Source organism: Melanotaenia boesemani, chromosome 13, assembly GCF_017639745.1.
Source record: "Melanotaenia boesemani isolate fMelBoe1 chromosome 13, fMelBoe1.pri, whole genome shotgun sequence".
Lineage (NCBI taxonomy): Eukaryota > Metazoa > Chordata > Actinopteri > Atheriniformes > Melanotaeniidae > Melanotaenia > Melanotaenia boesemani.
The window spans coordinates 7,717,292-7,737,349 of record NC_055694.1 but is presented as its reverse complement, the minus strand read 5'-3'; the positions used below and the strand labels follow the sequence as shown (position 1 = coordinate 7,737,349).

Genomic DNA, 20,058 nt, shown 5'->3' with positions numbered 1-20,058 from the left:
GCGGATGTACTGCGCAGCGGAGGTATCGTTAGAAAATTAGAGCGTTGTGAAATGTATTTCTAGATATACTTAAGGAAATCGTCCTTTATGAATTGAAGTTGTTTTCATTTGCTCATTCTTTGGAAGCAGTAGTCGTAAGCTGTGACCTGATTTTATAGTTAAATGTCAAATGTAGATGTGAACGGACAAACATATCTGTAGTTCTAAAAACCTTGATGGCAAAAACTTTAGTTGTATTCAGATTAAACGCGGATTGTAAAATTAATGGACATTTTATATTATTATGGGGGTAACTTTTACGGCGGGATACATAAAAATATTTTTGACAAACACAATGACAACAGAATTAATGTCCAACTGAGCATCCAATGGGGAAGAAGATATATCAAAACTAAAGACATTTATTTAATTTTGGCTTGCAGTATGTGAACACATGTAAACTGCTTAATTATATTAGATTAGTAGTGGGCGTTTAAGTAGCTCGAACCAAACCTAACGGAGGGTAGTCCTAGGATTATACCAATTTAAAAACATATTTGGGTCACACAGAACCCGGTAGGTCAGTGCTAAAATTAGAGTCTGCTTCTTTAGCCACAGCAGCCAGACTGCGCTGCATAAAGTCATGTAAACCAGGGGATCCATTATCACAAGAGCTGCCAGTAAAGACATGTTTTCCGTGGGTGTCATTTAATGCCACACGTTGACCGAAGAGGCTCCGTGCGTAACGCAAGGCACACCGCTGGATCAACACCGATCACTGCTGCGTGAACCATGATTATTTAGAGTTTTTTTAAATCACCGTATACTCTTACACACCTCTACAAACATGTCTTTTTTAACCATACCAAGTCAAAAGGGCCTTTTTACCACGGTGAAAACAGGCAAGTCAGCCGAGGGAGCAGAGGCTCAGTCACGCACGGACGCCGATGACTGTGATGATGATGAAGATGATGACAGCGAGGACGTCCGATTCATCCCACGGTGCTCCCCGGTGCCTAGGAAGCGAGGCGCGTCCATCTTCGATGAGACCGCTGAGTATATGCGGATCCACTTGGCGTTAGCTGCCGGGAAAAGGGTGTCATTCGCCGATACAACAGGTGGGGATCTGGTGGATGTGCGGGAATTTATTGCCTTCGATTCTGACGACGAAGAGACTAGCACAAGGTGGGAGGAAGAAGAGGCAAAATACCGAAAACCACAGCGGGAGCCGACCTATACCATCCACCCAGAGTTTCATGCTCCCATCGACAGTGTCCTGCTGAAGGCTGTGCGCACTAATAAAGTGGAAGTTGAGAAGATATCCCCAGTAGAGGATGAGCCACTTGCCTTTAGTGGGTTAATACGAGTCCTGAACATCTCTTTCCACAAAGCAGTTTATATTAGATCTACCATGGACAACTGGGGCACTTATTTTGATTACCCAGCAGAGTATGTCCATGGATCTAATGATGGGGACACTGATCAGTTCTCCTTCAAGCTCTCGTTTGCACCACCTTACATCATACACGGCTCTCGCATGGAGTTTGTGGTTCGCTATGAAACCTCTGATGGTGATTACTGGGCCAATAACTCCTCTATGAATTATGTGGTAACACTGCTCCTGTCCTATGAAGATGACCCAGGTCAGACAAACATCGATGTACAAGAAATAAGAAGTATCCTGAAACCTCCAAAAGTATACAGGTACATGTCCTGTAATATTGATCAAGCACAACAGTTTGTGCACTGTTTTTGGGCACTTTTCTGCCTGTAATTCATCAGACCACAGACATCCTCAGATAAGTCAGGGTCCTGTAAGCTGTCCATCCTTTTAATCACTGAAGAGATTAAGGTAGGCTACTCAAAAGCCCAGTGATGCTAACTAACATAATAAAACAGACTTGCATAGAAAAGAGATGGGGTTTTTTTAGGGCATGTTCCATATTAGCCATCAGATAAAGTGCACAAAGCCACAGGGGCAACAAGTATAGAGCTGCACCTGCTCACTAATTCCCTTTGAGGTTGGGTAGCTGAAATCAGTTTCCAGCTTCATTCACTGGTTCTGCCTTGCCACTGCACTCAGCAGAGTGAGAATTCAAGTCTAAAGCAGTGTTACTAAGTTACACTATCTGTGGCATATTGAAGGCACAAGGACATCAGAGAAGCTGCATAGTTTACAAAGCATTTTTGTGACTTGCTTTGCTCTTTACTTTCTGCTGCAGTGAGACATAGAAGTCTTTCTTTTTTTTTTTTCTTTTTTTTTTTTAGAGAGCACACACCCTGCTTCGAATGCCAAACACCCAGTGGTGTGTGAGGCGATCAAAATAGGCAAAGGGCAGGTGTCGTTTTCAGCCCTGGCGTTTCCCTGAACTAAAATTTACCTCTGACCTTTTCGATCAGAGTCATAGGGGAGCAAAGCAATTTCAAAGGAGGAGATTGGCTTCTCTCCCACATGTAATTAAGAGGCTGGCACACGGACTACTTTGCTTCCTTCTGCACTCCATTAAAGCCAGCTAATCCCCTTATTTATTGTAACATCAACATGAAAGTATGTGATCGATCTTGAGCAATGCTCAGTCACGGAGGCGGAGGTAGCAGCAATGCTCCCTGGGTTTGTGAGGGCGTATAAAGGAAGCAAACAGCACATAAACTGATGTAGTTGTCATGTAGGTCCAGTGCAGCAGCTGTTTGGAAGTAGGAGGGGGCCAGATGGCTCATTAAGGATGGATGACTTGCTTATTGAAAATGAGAAGTTTGAGGAGCAGAATCTGTAACATCAACCCCAATACTTATTGATTTGAAGTTGGCTGATGACTGTATATTGAAACAAGGCAGCCAAGGGGAAAAAAACTGAGACATTACCATGTATTTCATACTGTGTGTTGAACTGAATTATATTTCACCAAAACACATCCACCTTAAATAATCGTAGATAGGACACTTTTAACCCAAGAAGATTCTAGTAAAAGTTGAGCACTTTTTCACCATGAGTTGCCTATTTTATATTCATTAGTCTATTTTTCATTGCTCACTGGGTCAAACAGGGCCACATATAAGGGTTGGGTAAAGCTAGCAGAATTGGTTATGCTAACAGCAGCTAAATCTCCACGCACACATCTGCCCATATGATCACACAAAACTAATTTTTCTACAACGTCACATTGAGGTCAACGTCTGGCTCAGACATGGGCCTGAGTGCATAGGTCAAGGTCACCTGACATCTCAAAAGATTTATTATCAACTTCTTTTGGAAATCAAGACTGATCTTTAAGAATCTGTTTGATATTCTAACTATTGTTTAAGATTGTTTGGTTGCTATGAAGGGGCTTGAACTATATAAAGATCAAAAAATGGTTTTCCAGACTTCTTGAAAGACTTTCCAAAGCTCTTCTTTGGAAGCTGGCTGCCTTTTAATCAATTCTATATCAAAACAATCCCACGCTACTTTGATAATGTTGAGGTCTCTGGAGAGGACTCATCACTTTAGGCCTATTTTCATTGATTGTCAGTCCATTTCTTATGTCATTTGGCATACTCCAACCTCTTCTCCCTGTTTACCTCTTAAGAATCTTGCCAACTTCTATGGAGACCATTTCCAATAGACTTCAATGATGGATCAGCTGAAGGTCCAGATGCATCTTTTAGGTCCTGTTTGCCTGAATTTTTCCATGTTTCTTAAGGACATCACTTTCAGATACTGCTGTAGATCATTTTAGACCTGTCACTTCCTTTCTCCTTTTCTCCTTCTCTTGTCAAGTTTCTTCTTTTATTTTCTATTTTTTATACACTGCACACATTGCTGAAGTGTGCCAAGTATTCTTCTTATAACTCTTTGGAAATCACCTGGTTGGTGGAAAAATGCTGTTTTATGCCTTTCAGACTGAATTATCTTTTTTTTTTTTTTTACCATTTTTTGTAGATGCAGCAGAGGAAATGGGAACAAATTATGTTTCTGCAACCAGATGCTGGGAAGAAAGTGCCTAAAGATAGAATTTATATTTGGTTCTAACCCAAGTTGTTTGTTATGTATAGACACAACACTGGTTGAGTTGGGAGCTTCTTTATACTTGAATGATTCATAGGTCAGTGTTAAGTGGCTTAACAAACAAAACCCACATTCCTCTGAAAATGGCCAGATGCAAGGACTGGTCTAAAAATGAGCAGACAAAACAGCCAAAGAAAATATATGAAAGACCTTCAAAAAGCCTGAGACTGGTGCTTAGGATAATTTATAAAGATTAAAATAAAGTCTGCCTCCCTGGAAACAAAATTGAAATAAATAAGGGGTGGCTGGAGACTTTTGTCCATTAAATCCAACATGCATTAAGCAACCGAATACGTGCAGCTTCTGTAGCTCATGTCACATGCTCGTCACACTTCTTAACCTTTTGGCATGATTTACTGGACTCTTTGCAATGTTACATCCCCCCTATTTCAAAAGACGTGCCCATTCACGGTGAACACCATTTACTTAATTTAGCTCCATTTATTTTCTGTTAATAACAGTTTCCAATGTTACATTTGATACATAAACTTGTACTTTGAATTATGACTTCTACTGGCTTTCATCATGCTCGCGTTTAACCTTAGTAAACAAAATCTCTCTCAGTTATTTTCCATCTCTCCATCTACTAACAAATAGGCCGATGAGACGGGTCACTGCCGAGGCTTTCGGCTCAGCTGTGCTCCAGGTCAGAAATAGAAAATAAACAACAAAGTGCAAAAGAGATACCCATATATGTTCAACCAAAATGGATTATTCAGCGCCTTAACTGCATTAGCAATTAATAAAGTGTAATTATTAAAAACCAGTGTTGATAATGGTATTAATGAACTGTCTTTGACAGCTTTCTTTAACAGGTTACCTAATGAATCTCTTCATAGCCTTATCAAAAAGTTAAACTATACAGTCTGTGGGAGGAGTTTGACTAGCTTTAGAAGTATCTATTGTTGTTGTCTTTGTATTATATTCTAAATGTCTCTTTTCTTTTAGTGTGAACAGTGATTCAGCTTCAGAGGATGAACAGGAAAAGGGAAAAGGTATTAAATAGTTTATTTTAGTACAAAATGTGTCATGCCACATCACTTCCCTATCTGATAAAGAGTCAACACAACTGAAATATGCATATGCAGTGCTATTTCATTAGATGCAATACTAAGATTTAATGTTGTGCTTCTGTTAAGTTTCTGTACATTAAAAACATTTGATTAAAATCAGGCTGGTTGAAACTTGTGAAACACTTTTTTATGTCATGTACTCAACTTAATGAAAACTTCCATTATTATCATATTATTCAAATGAATTAATCCCTATCCCGTTTTCATTTGTATTATTGGAATATTTTTAGTGTGTAAATGTAGCTTTTTATTAAATATGGATATTACTTTTCCTCTTTTCAAATTAATCACAGCCTCACAGCCTTTTTATTTGTTTTATATCATCAGAAGAACCAGCGAGCTCCAAGTCAGGGCTTGTCAGGCCTACACCTATGTGTCCAGTCATCGTGCAGCCAGAGATCGATATAGAGGTAAGAGTGATGTGAGGAAAGCAGGGAGCAGATTTCCACTCAATAAAATTCTAAACCACCACAAGGGTTAATTGTGATTATTTTGCTAGTCATTAGAGATACAAAGCCAAGAGAGGTTACACATTCAGCTAATCACTGGATGGATTAGGTCCAAATTATTTTGGTCTGCATGCAGTTGTTAACGCATTCATTTTTAACAGGTAAGCAGACTAAGTGCTTTATCCATTTATACAGGTCAAAGGTCTAATAAATCATAACAAACATTTCTGTTCAACTTTAAAAGCTTATCACCATGGGCTTGGTTGTTTATATTGTTCACAGCTCATTGAAGCTTCAGCAACAACTTAGGTAACGTCTCGCTTCTCACCGCTGCAGCACGTGCACTCTTGTAATTTTCCATGTCTCCTTCTTGTTGTACTCATATCATGATGCATGCTCTTTAGGTTTTTGCACCTTTTGATTTGTTTACTTTCAATCTCATTCACACACACACACACACACACACATATATGTATATATATATATATGTGTATATATATATATATATATATATATATACACATATATAAGCACAGAATAATCTGATAATATCTTATATTAATCATCTTACCGATGATATCATGGATCTACATGCACTTACCTATCTTGTTCTTGTATTTGTTGCACCTCCGTATTCACATGCATGTCTTTTTTTCTTTTCAGCAGACTGTTGCAGTTAAAGAGAAACCAGGCAGCCAGTATATGAACATCCGTTTCCATTTTCTTGTTTTAAAGTTTTTTAATAAATTGTTGGCACTTGGGTGTTGGAAGTACAACTGTCGCTATCCACCGTCCCAGCGGTTCAGTTAGTGAGCATTCAGCCGAGCACAAAAGTTTAGTTTTCCTAAAGTTTTTAGGCAAATCCAATAAAGACATTAATTAATTTGGCTGTGAGTTTTACTGAAAAGCTCTCTTGAGTCAAACTGAAAATGGGCTTCTCAGAAAATGTATTTGGTGCAAATTTATGAAGCATAGAATTCCAAAAACAAAAATGGCAGCATCCAAAATAAACAATGCAGCGGTTATTTGTTATAAACACGTGTCCCACATATAACCTTTGCAAATGTTTTATTTCTCTCTGATAACCTGAGTCATCTGGAAACATCAATGCATTATATGAATCTTTGTCTACTTGTCTTCTACTGCCTAGCACCTAACAATCTCTATCTTAGTTGTGTTATTTTTATTTTATGTGTCCTAATCTTGTGTGCTGCTCTTCTTATCTGCTTTTAGTTCTGCATTGTAGTGATACCATCTCAGTATGACCTTCCATGTTGGATAAAATAAGGCAAGGCAAGTTTATTTGTAGAGCATATTTCATGTACCAGACAACTCAAAGTGATTTACATAAAACATTAAAAGTATTACAACAAAGTGCAAAAGAAACACTGAAAATAGGAAAATTGCAAAGAGAACATTTTAATTAAAAAATAAAATAAAATAAAAAAAGATCCTATTTCCATCCCGTCAACAAATTTCCCCAGTCTGGTTCTCCAGTGTTTATCACAAATCTCCCCGACTGAGCCTTCTACTGTTTTACCATTACATTTCTGTTCCCCATCTGAATAGTCTGATCAGAAACTTGGAATTCCTTTTCTAAAAAATATATTAAAATGCAGTCGTGAGTCCTGCTTCATTAAATTATTCTAACGCCACTTACAACAATGAAGGACAACAAATCACCACCACACTTAAGCAATGCATTTGTTAGTAGAAACAGAAATTCATTAGTTAGTAAATCAAGTGAAAATCGAAATGAAAATTATTTCAGGGATGGGTTTAGAAACTAATCACTAATCAGAAAATCAGTGTGTGCAAATACTAGAATTTGGTAAATTTCTAGTTAATAAATGTATGAAAAATGGCTTTTGTCTTAATTTTAAAAAATGTTGAACCGTTGCTTCAATATTTTGGGTTCAAAGCATCTTTTTACAGTAATTTTAGAAAAGATGTCAGTTTCTGTTTTGATATTGTTCATGTTATGTCTGCATTTCTTCAAAGTCAGAATGTCAGCATGAAGTCCATTACACAGAAAAGCATTGTTATCTTCTAAAATGCTTTTCTTCCCTCAGTGTGCTATGCAAATGTGAACAACTAATTGTACCCCGTTGTCTTTACTCTCACCAAACTGTCACTGTTTTCTCACTTTAACAGACTGCAGTTTGCCCGTCTGGTTCCTCTGTCCCACCCAACTATGAGCCTCCATCTGTCGATGGCACACCGTCCGCTCACACTGTATTCCCAGGTGAACAATTTCCTTGTACGTCTTCCGAAACTACCCTTCAAACTAATTCAGCCTTTGTACTCTGTGCCAGCAAATTAGTCCAGCCAAATAAGTCAGAGTCTTTACCCAAACCCCAATGTGAATTACACAGCCACATATCAGAGCAGCCCATATCCAGTAGTTCCTCTGCATTGCTGCCGGCCTCTGCTCCTTCTCTTCAAGAGTCCAAACTGAGATCAGACTACTCCCAGGCTGAAGGAGAGGAAACCCCTGCTTCAGAAACCTCTCCTACACGTCCTCCAGCCACAGAAACAAATCTGTCATCAACAACATTAGAGGATGGATTGACTGAACCTGAACTGCTTGCTGAGGGTGTCTCCTATCTTAGTGTGACTCAGGGCTTTGAGCGAGAAGTTGCAGAGGGATTGACTGAACTTGCTGAAAGATTATCAGAAAGTTCCACAAGGTTCACAGCGCATTGTGTTGACAGCACGCCTACGCCTTTGTTTCCTGTAGTAGAGACTCAGGCATCTGTGGGAGCTGAAGATAGAGCTCCACCATCACAGGAGCTCACAGAAAGCACCTCAGTAAACACAGGTCTCACCAAAGAGAGCCAATTCTCAGCTCTTCAATCTGCCTCAGTCTGGGAAGAGAGTAAAGATGTTCTCTGTATTTCCCCTGACATGTTAGAGAATGAACCAACTGTGTTGTCAGAGGTTTCTGAGCCCCATTCTGAGCATGACATCAACAGGAATCTGATGCCCTGTGTTTACTTTTTGAGTGGAGTTGTGTCCCTGTCAATAGTGATGCAAGAACCCAGTGCGCTTTTCCTCATTGGACTGCTTTTTGTTTTGCACCGTTTGTGATTCTGCCCCAAAGATTTATTCAGATTTATTGTGAAGTGCCTTTTAATGATTCCAAAATAAGCAAACAAGTTGAACAAGTCCCTGCTGAGGATGTGGTTACTTTTATGCCATATGAAATCCAAGGACAAAATTCTTGTAATATTTTAGAAAACTCAATACAATATTAATTTCCCATTTTCTAAAATCAAAGCACACTATACAATCAGAACTGTTGTGTAGATATTGCATAATCACTTTTTCTTTGTCATGTGAAGTGTATGTGGTATCAAACAATCATTACTACAATGCACTTTTTCCTTGACTGCTGTGGTCAGTGTACTTGAGGGTGTTGTTTAGCCCATAGACAAGTAAAAAAAACATGGAAGTAGCCACTGGGTTGAAAAGTAAAGCCAATAAGAAAGTGCCTTAAACTGCAGTACCACTGGAGTACTGGAGTGCTACCAATCCTAAATCCATTGTAATAAAACAACTGTTGGTAAAGAGCTGTTTTTAGCGTTGCTGTGGTCACATCATAGTAGTGAGCAACATAAAATATCACTAACAAGTTTTCTGTTTAGACTGAACAATTTAAGTGTGAAATATAGGTTTGGTTAACTTATTTAAAATTTCTCGAATCCTGTGTCTCAGACAGAAAAGGAGACTAGCCAATTAACGGCTGAGACATCAAATGAGCATATATGCTCACCCGGCATTTTCAATAAGTAAGTCACAATAACGAGCTGTGACGTTAGCAAAAGCTAGCCAGAGCTAGCCTTAGCAGACTTGCTAGCTCCTTAGAAGCTGACTTCAGACTGAAATGAATGCATGATTGTCCATATAAACCAATGTAGTGTGCAAAATACTGGACACCATTTTTGGTGTACGACAAAATGAGTTTGTTGTTCACTGTAAATTAAAAGTTGTTTAAATATTTATTTTATACTACACAGTGGACAGTATAGTGGACAGTGTGACAGTCATGCTTCCATTTCTGCTATTTTTTGCTAACTTGCTTGTTTGTTTAAAAATATTTTATGATAATAGAAATTATGGTCTGGGTATAAGTTAAATTTAACTTACAAACTATCAAAGGATTCTTATATCTTTTCTTAAAATAAAATGCCAATTTCCTCTTTGGTTTCCATTTTTATTGCACGTTATGCTTTGGAAGGTGTGCACTAAGAGTGCTACAAAACTGGTGGATTAGTCCAGGAAAAGAAAGACAGCTGCTTGGTCATTATCACAGTTAATGTGAAATCACACACGATATAAAAAATGCCAGAGCAATCTGCTATAGAGTTGTAATCTAGCTAAAATGGCCAACGGTGGTGAGCATCCTGCGATTGCAAAGTCACTTTGTAAAAGGCATAATAAACTCTCCATCACAAATGATTTGCGACATCAGTAAGCCTTTTAAAATGTTTTTTTTTTTTGTTTGTTTTTTTTTGTCTTAATTCACATGCTGTATAACAAAATATTTTATACATTGTGTGAGTTATAAACCTATTCACAAAAAATAGACAGTAAATCAGGGCAAAGATACATTGCACAAGTTTAGTTTAGCTTATGTCAGCTAATGCTAGTAGCATTAGCTAGCTAAGTTAACGTGTCCATACCAATGACCAAATGCAAAACGTTATGCTTCAAAACAATTCTCAGAATTAGCAGGGCTACATCACAATGGCTAATTCCAGTTTTTAGATTGAGTCTAAGATCACTATACTGCTATAAGCTTAACTTTTATTAATTCCATGTGTTATGTCTTTAATGAGGCACAAAAACATTTAACTAAAAAAGACTTGTTGCACAAAAGCATTTTGTTTACCAAATACACATTAAGTAAAATACAAATGTAAGATAGAAATGGATGCAGATACAAGTGGAAGACCATCCTCTGTGGCCTGTAGAGATGGTATTGACCATTTGAGAACATTGGCCACCACACTGATTGTGTCAGACGTGTGTTTTTGTTGATTCATGCCAGTAAACCCATACTGTTGTTGTGGCACAGCAAAAAATTTTATGACCCTGTATTTTGATTCTCACAGAAAGACTTGAATAGAACAGAATAACATGTTTGAAGTGGTGAACGTTTTTTTGCCGTGTATAATCATTAAACAGGGTCTCATACCACCAATACTTTGTGTTTTCATTTATTTTTTTCCTCTACAGTATTCTAAAAAAGAAACACATTCACTGCAATTTTAAGCACAGTGATGACATTACAGTGCAGAGCGGAACATTTTGTAGTCACTGACACAATTTTAAAATAACATCAGACCCTTCAGCGCCTCCATGACTGGAGCCCGTAGAGCTTTGCTTGAAGTAGAAACACACAGATGGCAACATGAGCTGCAGAAAGAAGCCAAAGGTCATGCATTGCATTGAAGTCATAGTGTCTTGCAGCACACATTGGCCATTGTAAGCTGAGATCAGTTGCTGAAAGCTGTAAATTCTCACTAAATCTACCTGGATGAGAAGTTAGAGACTGTGCAGTTATTATGGGCTGATATTTCAAAGACATCTTCATTTTTGATCTTTAATGTCGGGGACTTACTTAAATCTTTTCTTGCTTAATTTTATGAGTAATGAGTCGCCTTAGAAACTTAAAACTCATATTTGTTCCTGTCAGTCCTCGGCTTTTATGTGTCTTTTGGATTACATGTGGATTACATATTTGGCCTTGAAACAAAATAATTAATCAGAGCACACTTGCATTTCACAGACTTCTGCGTGGAGTATAGGAGTGCTTAATTTGTGTGGTGATCACATAGCTTCAGTGAGGAAAGTATTAAAAGTTTAAGTAGACTTAAAACTGACCCATCATGAATTTTGTAACTGATGCTCACTTTGAAATAATCTTTTTTTTTTTTTTTTTAAGAAGGAACAATCTAAACTACTGAAATCTGTGTCAAGCAGTTATTATGAAAGGGGTTCAGTAAGTGATGTGATATTGTCCTAACAGCATTTAAAAGAGGTACTGTCTCTCGGTCTCACACAGTATGGCATCATTCTGAGGGGGCCAGGTGGCTTGTTTGTCCAGAGATGTTTTATCATTAGGAAAACAGCAGGAGTGCCACCTTTGACAAAATAAAGTTTGTTTTCTGTATTGCTGTTGCTTTAATATTTCATTGTACTGTAAAAGAATTCACTCCCATGGTCCATGGATTTTTATAGTCTTTATTCCAACACAGGTGTCATTTCACTCACACTTGAGAATGTGTTTGTTTCAGCCAGGCTGACATCTCCATTTTCTGTCTGCAAAGTTCTACCCACCTTATGTCAATGTTGATAAAAAAGAAAAAAAAGATAAGAAAATGCATATTCATCTAATTGAAGAAGAATAAATGATCATTGACATAAAGAGAGCAGCATAACTATTCACAAACATTTGCTAATATAAAACTGTTTTTGAGCTGTATGCCCATAAATATAACATGATTTTAATTGATAAGTGTAGCTTATTGCTACTTAAAATATTTATGGGCTTTAGTTGTACAGCAATATTGTAAAAATATATGGTTACACATTTCCTTAATACTGTTAAAAACATGGTTGCATTGTCCATTTCCTACCCCCTCACCACTATTTAAAATTAAATGGGTAAAATGGCTAAAAGAAAAAGAAAAAAATATGCCATGGCCTGAACAAATGCAAGTTTTTAGCAATTTTTCAGCTTTTTTCATGTAATAATTTATTTGAATTTCCACAACATAATGACACTAGAGGTACCAGTAATATTTTTTAATCTATTTTTCTTGTCATTATGTTGGAAACTATTGGCTTTTTTTTTTAAACATAATTTTCCACAAATATGTACATTCAATAGAAAAAATCTGTGTATCCTCTTTTTGTAAAAGCTTTATGTTTTTCTTTATTTTAAAACCTAAAAATAGAAATAAAATGTAGTTTTTCAAAAATGACAACAAATTTCCTACAGTACATATTTCTCAAAAATTATAAGTTGTCTTTTTTTTTAAAAGGTCTTGTAACATTTGTGGTTTCAAACGAGTTTTATTTAGCTGGGCTGAGGGAAAAATGGCTCTTTGAATAGTAAAAATTACAGACTACTGGTCTAGCATAACAGATATTTGGAGAAATCCGCTGTATGAGGAGTTGTTGAGTCAGGTGTCATTGTGAAGCTGCATCCAATCACAGCTCAAGAGATACAATTAGAGCAAACAAGAAGGGGAAATCTGGAAGACGTAGAAAAAATAGATTAATTAATTTTTAAAAACGTGACAAACATGGTAGAAAACATTGCAAACTCTGCTTGGACTGAGCAGAATTTGGCAGAAGACCTACACCTCTTTGGTGTTTCCATGTAAGTCAACCTGAGAAGACGTGAATTTCCCAGACACCATAGCTGTGACCACACCCAGGGCTGACATGGTTCCTGTGTCAGAAATTGGGTGTATCTTAGGAATCAAACAAACTAATTTAATTTATAGAGCACCTTTTATACAAAGAAAAGCAGCACAACGTTCTTTACATAATAAAAACAACAGTTTTTGCACATTAAAAACACATACTGAAGTATGTGACCTAACCAAACTAAAAAGGCAGATGAAATAGAAGCCCAAGAACAAGGAGCCTGGCAAAGGCAGAGGATATAAAACCTGCTGCTATGCCACTGAGATCAGCTGCTGAGAATTTGCTGGCCAGTTGTTCTGCAGGGCTCTCAAGCTGCTGGGGTCTGCATAGCAAGAGATTCTCCAAGAACACCACAGATTCTGCAGAGAAGAATCTGGAGACAATGACTGTGGATCTGTGGATGCACAAACTACATCTGCACAAATCAGGAGCTGATCACCCCTGGCTGGGTCACTTGGATGAAGGTGCATGATGCTGAAAGACCGTAACACACCAGATGAGCCCACTTTACTATACTGATTCATTTGACACTGTAAGCTGTGTGGGAAATAAAATCATAATAGAATTCAGAACAAGATGGAGCAGATCAAAACAGCTTTTCATAGCAATTAATAATAACAAGTTGGGAGGTTTGTACATGCCAAAGATCCACTGCGTTAAAACACAGTGTGTTGACATGCATAATTTTCCTGTTCAGTTTAATGTTGGCATTTGTGATCACACATAGTTTGGAGACCAGATAGACAAATCTGGAGTTAAGTCGGATAAAAGAATTTTTTGTGACTCCCTGTTACTAATTATCTAAACTAAAACTAAAGTATTTTCTAACTTGCACAGGGATTGTATTCCTCATCCATATGCTGGTGCAACCCCATGACTTCTATTCTATTCTATTCTATTTTGCCTTGACCTGTTTAGTGCTGAAATTTCTCTCCTAAAAGTCAGTTTTGGCCCTGGTTCCTGTAGAGGAAACAGAAGTGGGGCAGAACAGATCCTAGTTAATGGAATTTTATTGTATTTTAGTTTAGTTTACTTTTGTTAGTCACTTATAATAGTGGTGCATGAATGAGTGCATAAGTTTTCTGAGATAGTTTAAATAATTTTCTTTTTTTTCTTTCTTTCTTTCTTCCTTCCTTCCTTCCTTCCTTCCCTCCCCAAAATGGAGGCCTATCATCCTTCCTCGGGACCCAGCATTCCTTGCTGCGGCCCTGTCAGGCCTGTGCGTGTCATTTCAGGTCCAGTCAGCCCAGTTTGTCTCCGAGGACAGCAGACCAATGAAAAGAGGACAGTCCGTTGACAGCTGGAGCTCCACACTGCGCCCATACACGAGAACACAGGCGCGACGTCCAGGATGCCGGAGAGACGTTTAGAATAAAACATCGCTTTCAAGTCGTGGCCCACAATACTGCACAGCACGTCCGCCTCTTTCTGCTCTCTCCCCCCAGCTTACATCCCCCACCCCTCCTCCTCTCTGTCTCTCTCTCCGAATAAAACCGAGGGTTTCCGCGAATGAGCGAGCAGCCTCCTCGCAAGCAGCCATAATTGGGATTATTCAGGAATAATTCGCTTGATCCTGCTGTGATGTTTTTGTTTTTGTTTTCATTATTCTTGCGTTAAATCGGGGTTTCGACGGCTTCTGCGAGGTGTAGTCCTCCGCTTCATCGCTGGATTTTCCTTCTTTTTGTTTTGTTTTTTTTGTATTCGGTCTGTCATGGAGGCTTATATTGTGGACCATTAAGATGTAGTCCACCTTCGCTTCGCAGGACAGCACAACAAAGACTGCATATTGACAGTTCAGGGTAAATGCATCACGTTTGTTTGTTTGTTTTTTCTTCTTAAATGAAAGAAAGATGGGAAACAGAGACGTGTCGAGGCTGTTGTCTGTGTGGACTAATTGTCCTGGTGCCTACAGCCAATATACACGCCAAGACGGTTCATTTAGGGGATGCGCGATCTTTTTTCCCTCTCTAACGATTGTGGGTGGGTTATTGTAAGCATTGAAATTCTGACATCATTTGGATATATAATCAGAGAATAAGATATGTTGGGGTTTTTTTATCGCGTGTCTTTCTAGCCCTCTGGAGACTCATCTTCGACGTGATGCAACATAAAATGTGTTTTCTCGGATGATATTCAAATGAACACATCCCTCTCTGTGAAGCTGTAAAAGGGTGGCGGTGGATTTTTTTTTCCTTTTTTCTCCCCCAACGCACATCTCTTAAATGTGGCTCAGCATCAGTGCCCCCTCATCCTGGATTGTTTGATCAGCTGTTGATTATTTGATAGCCTTCGCCGTCTCGTGTTTGTTATATGTTCCTCATTTCGATTGCCTTTGCGATGGATTTATGCATAACAGGTGTTGTTTGAGCCCGACAGCACATCAAGAGCATGAGGCTTTATTATGTGTGTTTCCCTCGATTTGACGAACAGTGAAACAAAGCGGCTTGGATCATTTTTTTGTTTTTACCGTGAGAAAAGAACAGAGCCAAAAAAGAAGAAAAAAAATGAGGAAATGAAAGGTAGGTTATCATAACCATCCTCTTTCTTTCTTCATGTCTTTCTCTCACGCACATACACACAGCAAAAAAGAAAAAAAAAAAGAAAAAAAAACAGCAGTGGTGATTTTGACACCTGTTCATCTGTTTTTCACTCCACCCTGTGTTTCAGGCCTATACTGAGATGGCAGCCATTTAATCAGGTGAAATGATATCTGTCAAGGTGGAAAATGGGTGTTATGTATAAAAAAAGAAGCCAACAGTTGTAGGAAATCATATTGTGCTCATGGCCTACATAGACAAGGCCCACCCAAATCAGCATCAATGTGTATTGTTAACATCTCAAACCCATAAATAAGTTTGCAGCTGTTAAATTTGGTTTGTGATCAAATTTAATTGCTTATTTAATGTTTTTGCTTTAAAACTGAGCCTGTCTGCCATTATTGGTCCTCCTGTTGAGTTCAACACATTTCACATACAGACGCACAGTAAAAAACCAAATGGCCGCCTGCTCTGCTGTTATATTCCCCATATTTGTTCTGTGCTATGAATGGTACAGATTACACCCTCTGCTCTTTAACTGGCAGTCACACACACACACACACACAAACAAAGAGGAGCAGAGGGAAGGCATTAAATGTTCTTTGCTCATTTACAACGTCTCTGTTTGTTGGACATGCCCAGTGTTGGTTATGCTGTGTCTGCTCCATCCCCTTGTACACCCCCATGCATTCACTCAAACACCCACACTTGCACAAAGTATGTGAGCTGTAGTATCTTAGCAACGGGCAAGGTAATTACAGAGAGAGCCAAGGAGCTGGCATGCTGTAGAGCTGCTGATCTGATCCCAGTGTTGGAGAAATACAGGAAGACAGATATTTCAACTATGTTGCTCAACACAACACCTCTTCATCCATATCATCTTGATTTAAGTTTAACTTCTATTCAGACAGCTTTAATGAGCAGGTCAGACATCTTGTTTTTCATTCTCCCCCCCAAAAAATTTGTGTGTCTCTGTTCACAGGTGGTGAGGCTGTGGACAAAGAGGAAAGATGATTGTATCGTGTAGAAAAGATCCTTACGGCCTCTCCTTTTAAAGACGAGAGAGCCGTGGAAGACGACGGCTGTGGGAGGATTGTTACTGTTTATAAAGGGCCCGAATCAGGCAGGCCCTTGCGGAAGGTGATAGAATGGCTAACCAGAGCTTTGCCATCGATGGCCCTGGCAGTTTGCTGGCTGTGCTGGCTTCCCAGAGTGGACTGGCAAGAGGTGGCAGCAGCAGCAGTGATAGCAGCAGCAACAGTGGAGGAATCTCCGCCACAGATGTGTCTGCCTACTTTAAGCTAGTCTTCTTGGGCTTGATCATCTGTGTCAGCCTTGTAGGCAACCTCTTGGTCTCCATGCTGGTGTTGCGAGACAGGACACTTCACAAGGCTCCCTATTTCTTCCTTTTGGACCTGTGCCTGGCCGATGCAGTTCGCTCCGCTGCCTGCTTTCCCTTTGTGCTGGTTTCTGTCCACAACAGCTCGGCCTGGACTTACAGTGCCTTGAGTTGCAAAGTTGTGGCATTCATGGCTGTGCTGTTTTGTTTTCACGCTGCCTTCATGCTGTTTTGTGTGGCTGTTACACGCTACCTTGCCATTGCCCACCACCGTTTCTACGCCAAACGTATGACCATCTGGACCTGTGCCGCCATCATTTGCATGGTGTGGACTCTGGCAGTTGCCATGGCGTTCCCACCTGTCTTTGATGTGGGGACTTACAAGTTCATCCGTGATGAAGATCAGTGCATTTTTGAACATCGCTACCTGAAGACCAATGACACACTGGGTTTCATGCTCATGCTGGCCGTGGTGGTCCTGGCCACTCATGGCTTCTATGCCAAGCTGCTGCTGTTTGAGTACAGACACCGCAAGATGAAACCTGTCCAGCTTGTACCAGCTATCAGCCAGAATTGGACCTTTCATGGTCCTGGGGCCACAGGTCAAGCTGCAGCCAACTGGATTGCAGGGTTTGGTCGCGGCCCCATGCCACCAACTCTGCTGGGCATCAGGCAGAATTTACACAATCAGCACCGGCGGCTGCTCGGGATGGAGGAGGTGAGGTCAGAGAGGAGGCTGGGCAGGATGTTCTACACCATCACCTTACTTTTCCTGGTTCTCTGGGCGCCCTACATTGTGGCATGCTTCTGGAGGGTTTTTGTCAAGTCCTGCACCATCCCTCACAGGTACCTTTCCATCACAGTGTGGATGAGCTTCGCCCAGGCCGGAGTCAACCCTATCTTCTGTCTCCTGCTTAACGATGACCTGAGGAAAGTTCTGAGAGCTCACCTGCCCACTTACTGGAGGACTAAACAACACCTGCCCCAGGATGAGGCCTACTGCATCATGTGAGGAGATGTGAGATTAACAAAGGAACTTTCTCAAATTTTAAAGGGAAATTTAGAGAACAGAAGTGTGATGCACTTTGGTTTAAATATTAGTGTCTGTTTTGTTGTTTTGCACAACAAAAATCAAATTTTCACTAACAAATGCAGACACAGTGCCAATGTATGAAGAATGCAGATATTTTGAATTAATGTGTGAGTTGCAAAGGTTCGGCCAGGGCAATAGACAAACCCTGGAAACACTTGGGATGGTTTGTATTCCAGATCTTGTACTGTATGATTAACTGATTGGTAAGATCACAACAATCACCACTCCAATTACGTGTGACAGATGCCATTTTGAAATAATGTTGCCTTATTCAGACGGACACGCCCCAGAGCTTTCAACTGAGAACTATTTTGTCACATGAGGCGCTAAACAGATACAAACCCTTGAAGAAATGTGCCGCGGACTGTGAATAGAAAGTGTTGATCAGAGCGTTTCAAACTCTGAAACACATCAAAGAACTCAAAGGGTCTGAATGGAGCGAGAGACCACCCTGGACGCCTTTTCATGTAATTCAAAGGAGACTGCAGAATATTAAACGGACCCAATAACCTTGGATACATTTAAATAGCTGTTGTGAACCCAGAAGCCCCCAAAATGCTTGATTTTTTTCAGACTTGGTTTAGGGCGTGTCAGATTTCTTTGTATCATAAAAAGAGGAAAAAATTGCCTGTTTTGCTTTGTTTGTAAACAATACATGTTAAGCAGATGACACTATTTTGAAATATGACTTGATTTCATATTGTATAGACGGTACAGGAATGTTTATTCCTGCTTGTGTGTTTTTATATAGGATTTCTGCGTATGTGTGCGCGAGAGGAAAGGTAGAGAGACAGGAGGGGAGGGAGGCAGAAAGAGACTGACAGAAGTAATGACGATAGAATGGGTTCCAGTAATACTGAGTCAATATGAATGCAGCCTCATTTTGTGGTCTCAAAATCATGCAAAATTGAGCAATCATCATATGGAAATTTATCCTTTGAATGGATTTCTGCAACTGGAAATGTAGTGTGTTTTTTTTATGCTTATGTGCAACTAAATGTGAAATACAGATGGTTAATTAAATGAAAATGTAACGGTTGTATATTGCAAACAGGCCACAGGATTTAATGACTTGAATGATGATGTACGTCTTTTACATCATCTAAGAAAATCATGAACAAATGTACATTTATTTGAAAATGATGGTCTTGGGAATGTTTTAAAGTGCTGGACTGTCACTGAAATGCTCTCTTCAGCAAAAAGTGGAAAAGAGGTGGCCCTTACTGAAAAGGGAAAATCGAATGTTAACCGACCCTCTTATATATTTACGCTCAACATAAATGTCACCATTTTGATTGTCTGGATCACGGTACATTTTAAAATCAAACAACTTCAGGCTGGTGGATGGAAACTGGCTTAGACTACACTGAATTGTTCCTCCAAATTTAAGATTCATGTAATGCAAATGTCTGACCTACCGTACGTTAGACATAGATATATATGTGCAGTCAATTTGCTAAATGTGGACACTTGCACAGCATACTGTACTAGCATGCATTCCACTGCGTTTCATAGATTCAAGACTGGGTATTACAACTTGTACAGATGTATATGGAAAGACGAAGTGAAAAGTGAACAGAGGTTCATAATTTTTACGTCTGGCATTCCTTCGCGAGATGATATTCTGTAACTGTACAGTTTAACTGAGGTGGTTCTTTTGCCCACTCATCAATAAAGAATCTACTTTTGATGCATTATGAGTTATGACCTGCCTGTACAGAGACGTGGTTTCACAGAAATTAGACCATTTGATCTCCGATTGCATTCTGTTTGTATTTTCATTTCTCAACACATACAAAAGAGCTGAAAGCTTTATGACTCATCAGTTCATCTTGCACACTTCACTGCGTGAATTGAAGGAGTCATCTTATGATATTTCTACTGAGCTCAGACAGGTGTAAAGACAGACAGAGAATATCTTCCACTTATGATGTCTCTATAAAATTTAAACTAACCATCTTAAGGTGATGCTCCACAGCAGTTTCATTGTTTCTGAAAATGTCACCCCAGTGCAATTTGAGAAGAGTCATGAAGTCAAAAGACTGAGAAATAAAGCAAAGTAAGTGATGCTGTATGCTTAATATTACTTACATTTTACTT

At 39.2% G+C, this 20,058-nt stretch overlaps 2 protein-coding genes across 6 annotated transcripts; both read left to right on the top strand.

Annotated features, from left to right (window-relative positions):
- Nucleotides 1-44: 44 nt before the first annotated feature.
- On the top strand, nt 45-11,256 carry si:ch211-167b20.8 (protein phosphatase 1 regulatory subunit 3A). 5 transcript variants are annotated; one of them, XM_042003460.1, is made up of 5 exons: nt 45-1,683; nt 4,973-5,019; nt 5,425-5,507; nt 7,701-7,806; nt 7,922-8,151. In XM_042003460.1, the coding sequence occupies exons 1-5, from the start codon at nt 827-829 to the stop codon at nt 8,002-8,004; spliced, it is 1,176 nt and encodes a 391-aa protein (XP_041859394.1). In that variant the 5' UTR covers nt 45-826; the 3' UTR covers nt 8,005-8,151. The 5 variants fall into 5 exon arrangements, with proteins under 5 accessions (XP_041859394.1, XP_041859396.1, XP_041859395.1 ...); XM_042003462.1 differs by lacking the exon at nt 7,922-8,151 and adding an exon at nt 5,829-5,855 and having other exon boundaries at nt 7,701-7,783; XM_042003461.1 differs by lacking the exon at nt 7,922-8,151 and adding an exon at nt 6,780-6,839 and having other exon boundaries at nt 7,701-7,772.
- A 2,934-nt stretch (nt 11,257-14,190) lies between these two features.
- On the top strand, nt 14,191-19,652 carry LOC121652330 (probable G-protein coupled receptor 173). Its single transcript, XM_042005059.1, has 2 exons — nt 14,191-15,508; nt 16,509-19,652. Exon 2 carries the CDS (start codon nt 16,675-16,677, stop codon nt 17,875-17,877), a length of 1,203 nt encoding a protein of 400 aa, XP_041860993.1. The 5' UTR covers nt 14,191-15,508; nt 16,509-16,674; the 3' UTR covers nt 17,878-19,652.
- Nucleotides 19,653-20,058: the final 406 nt, after the last annotated feature.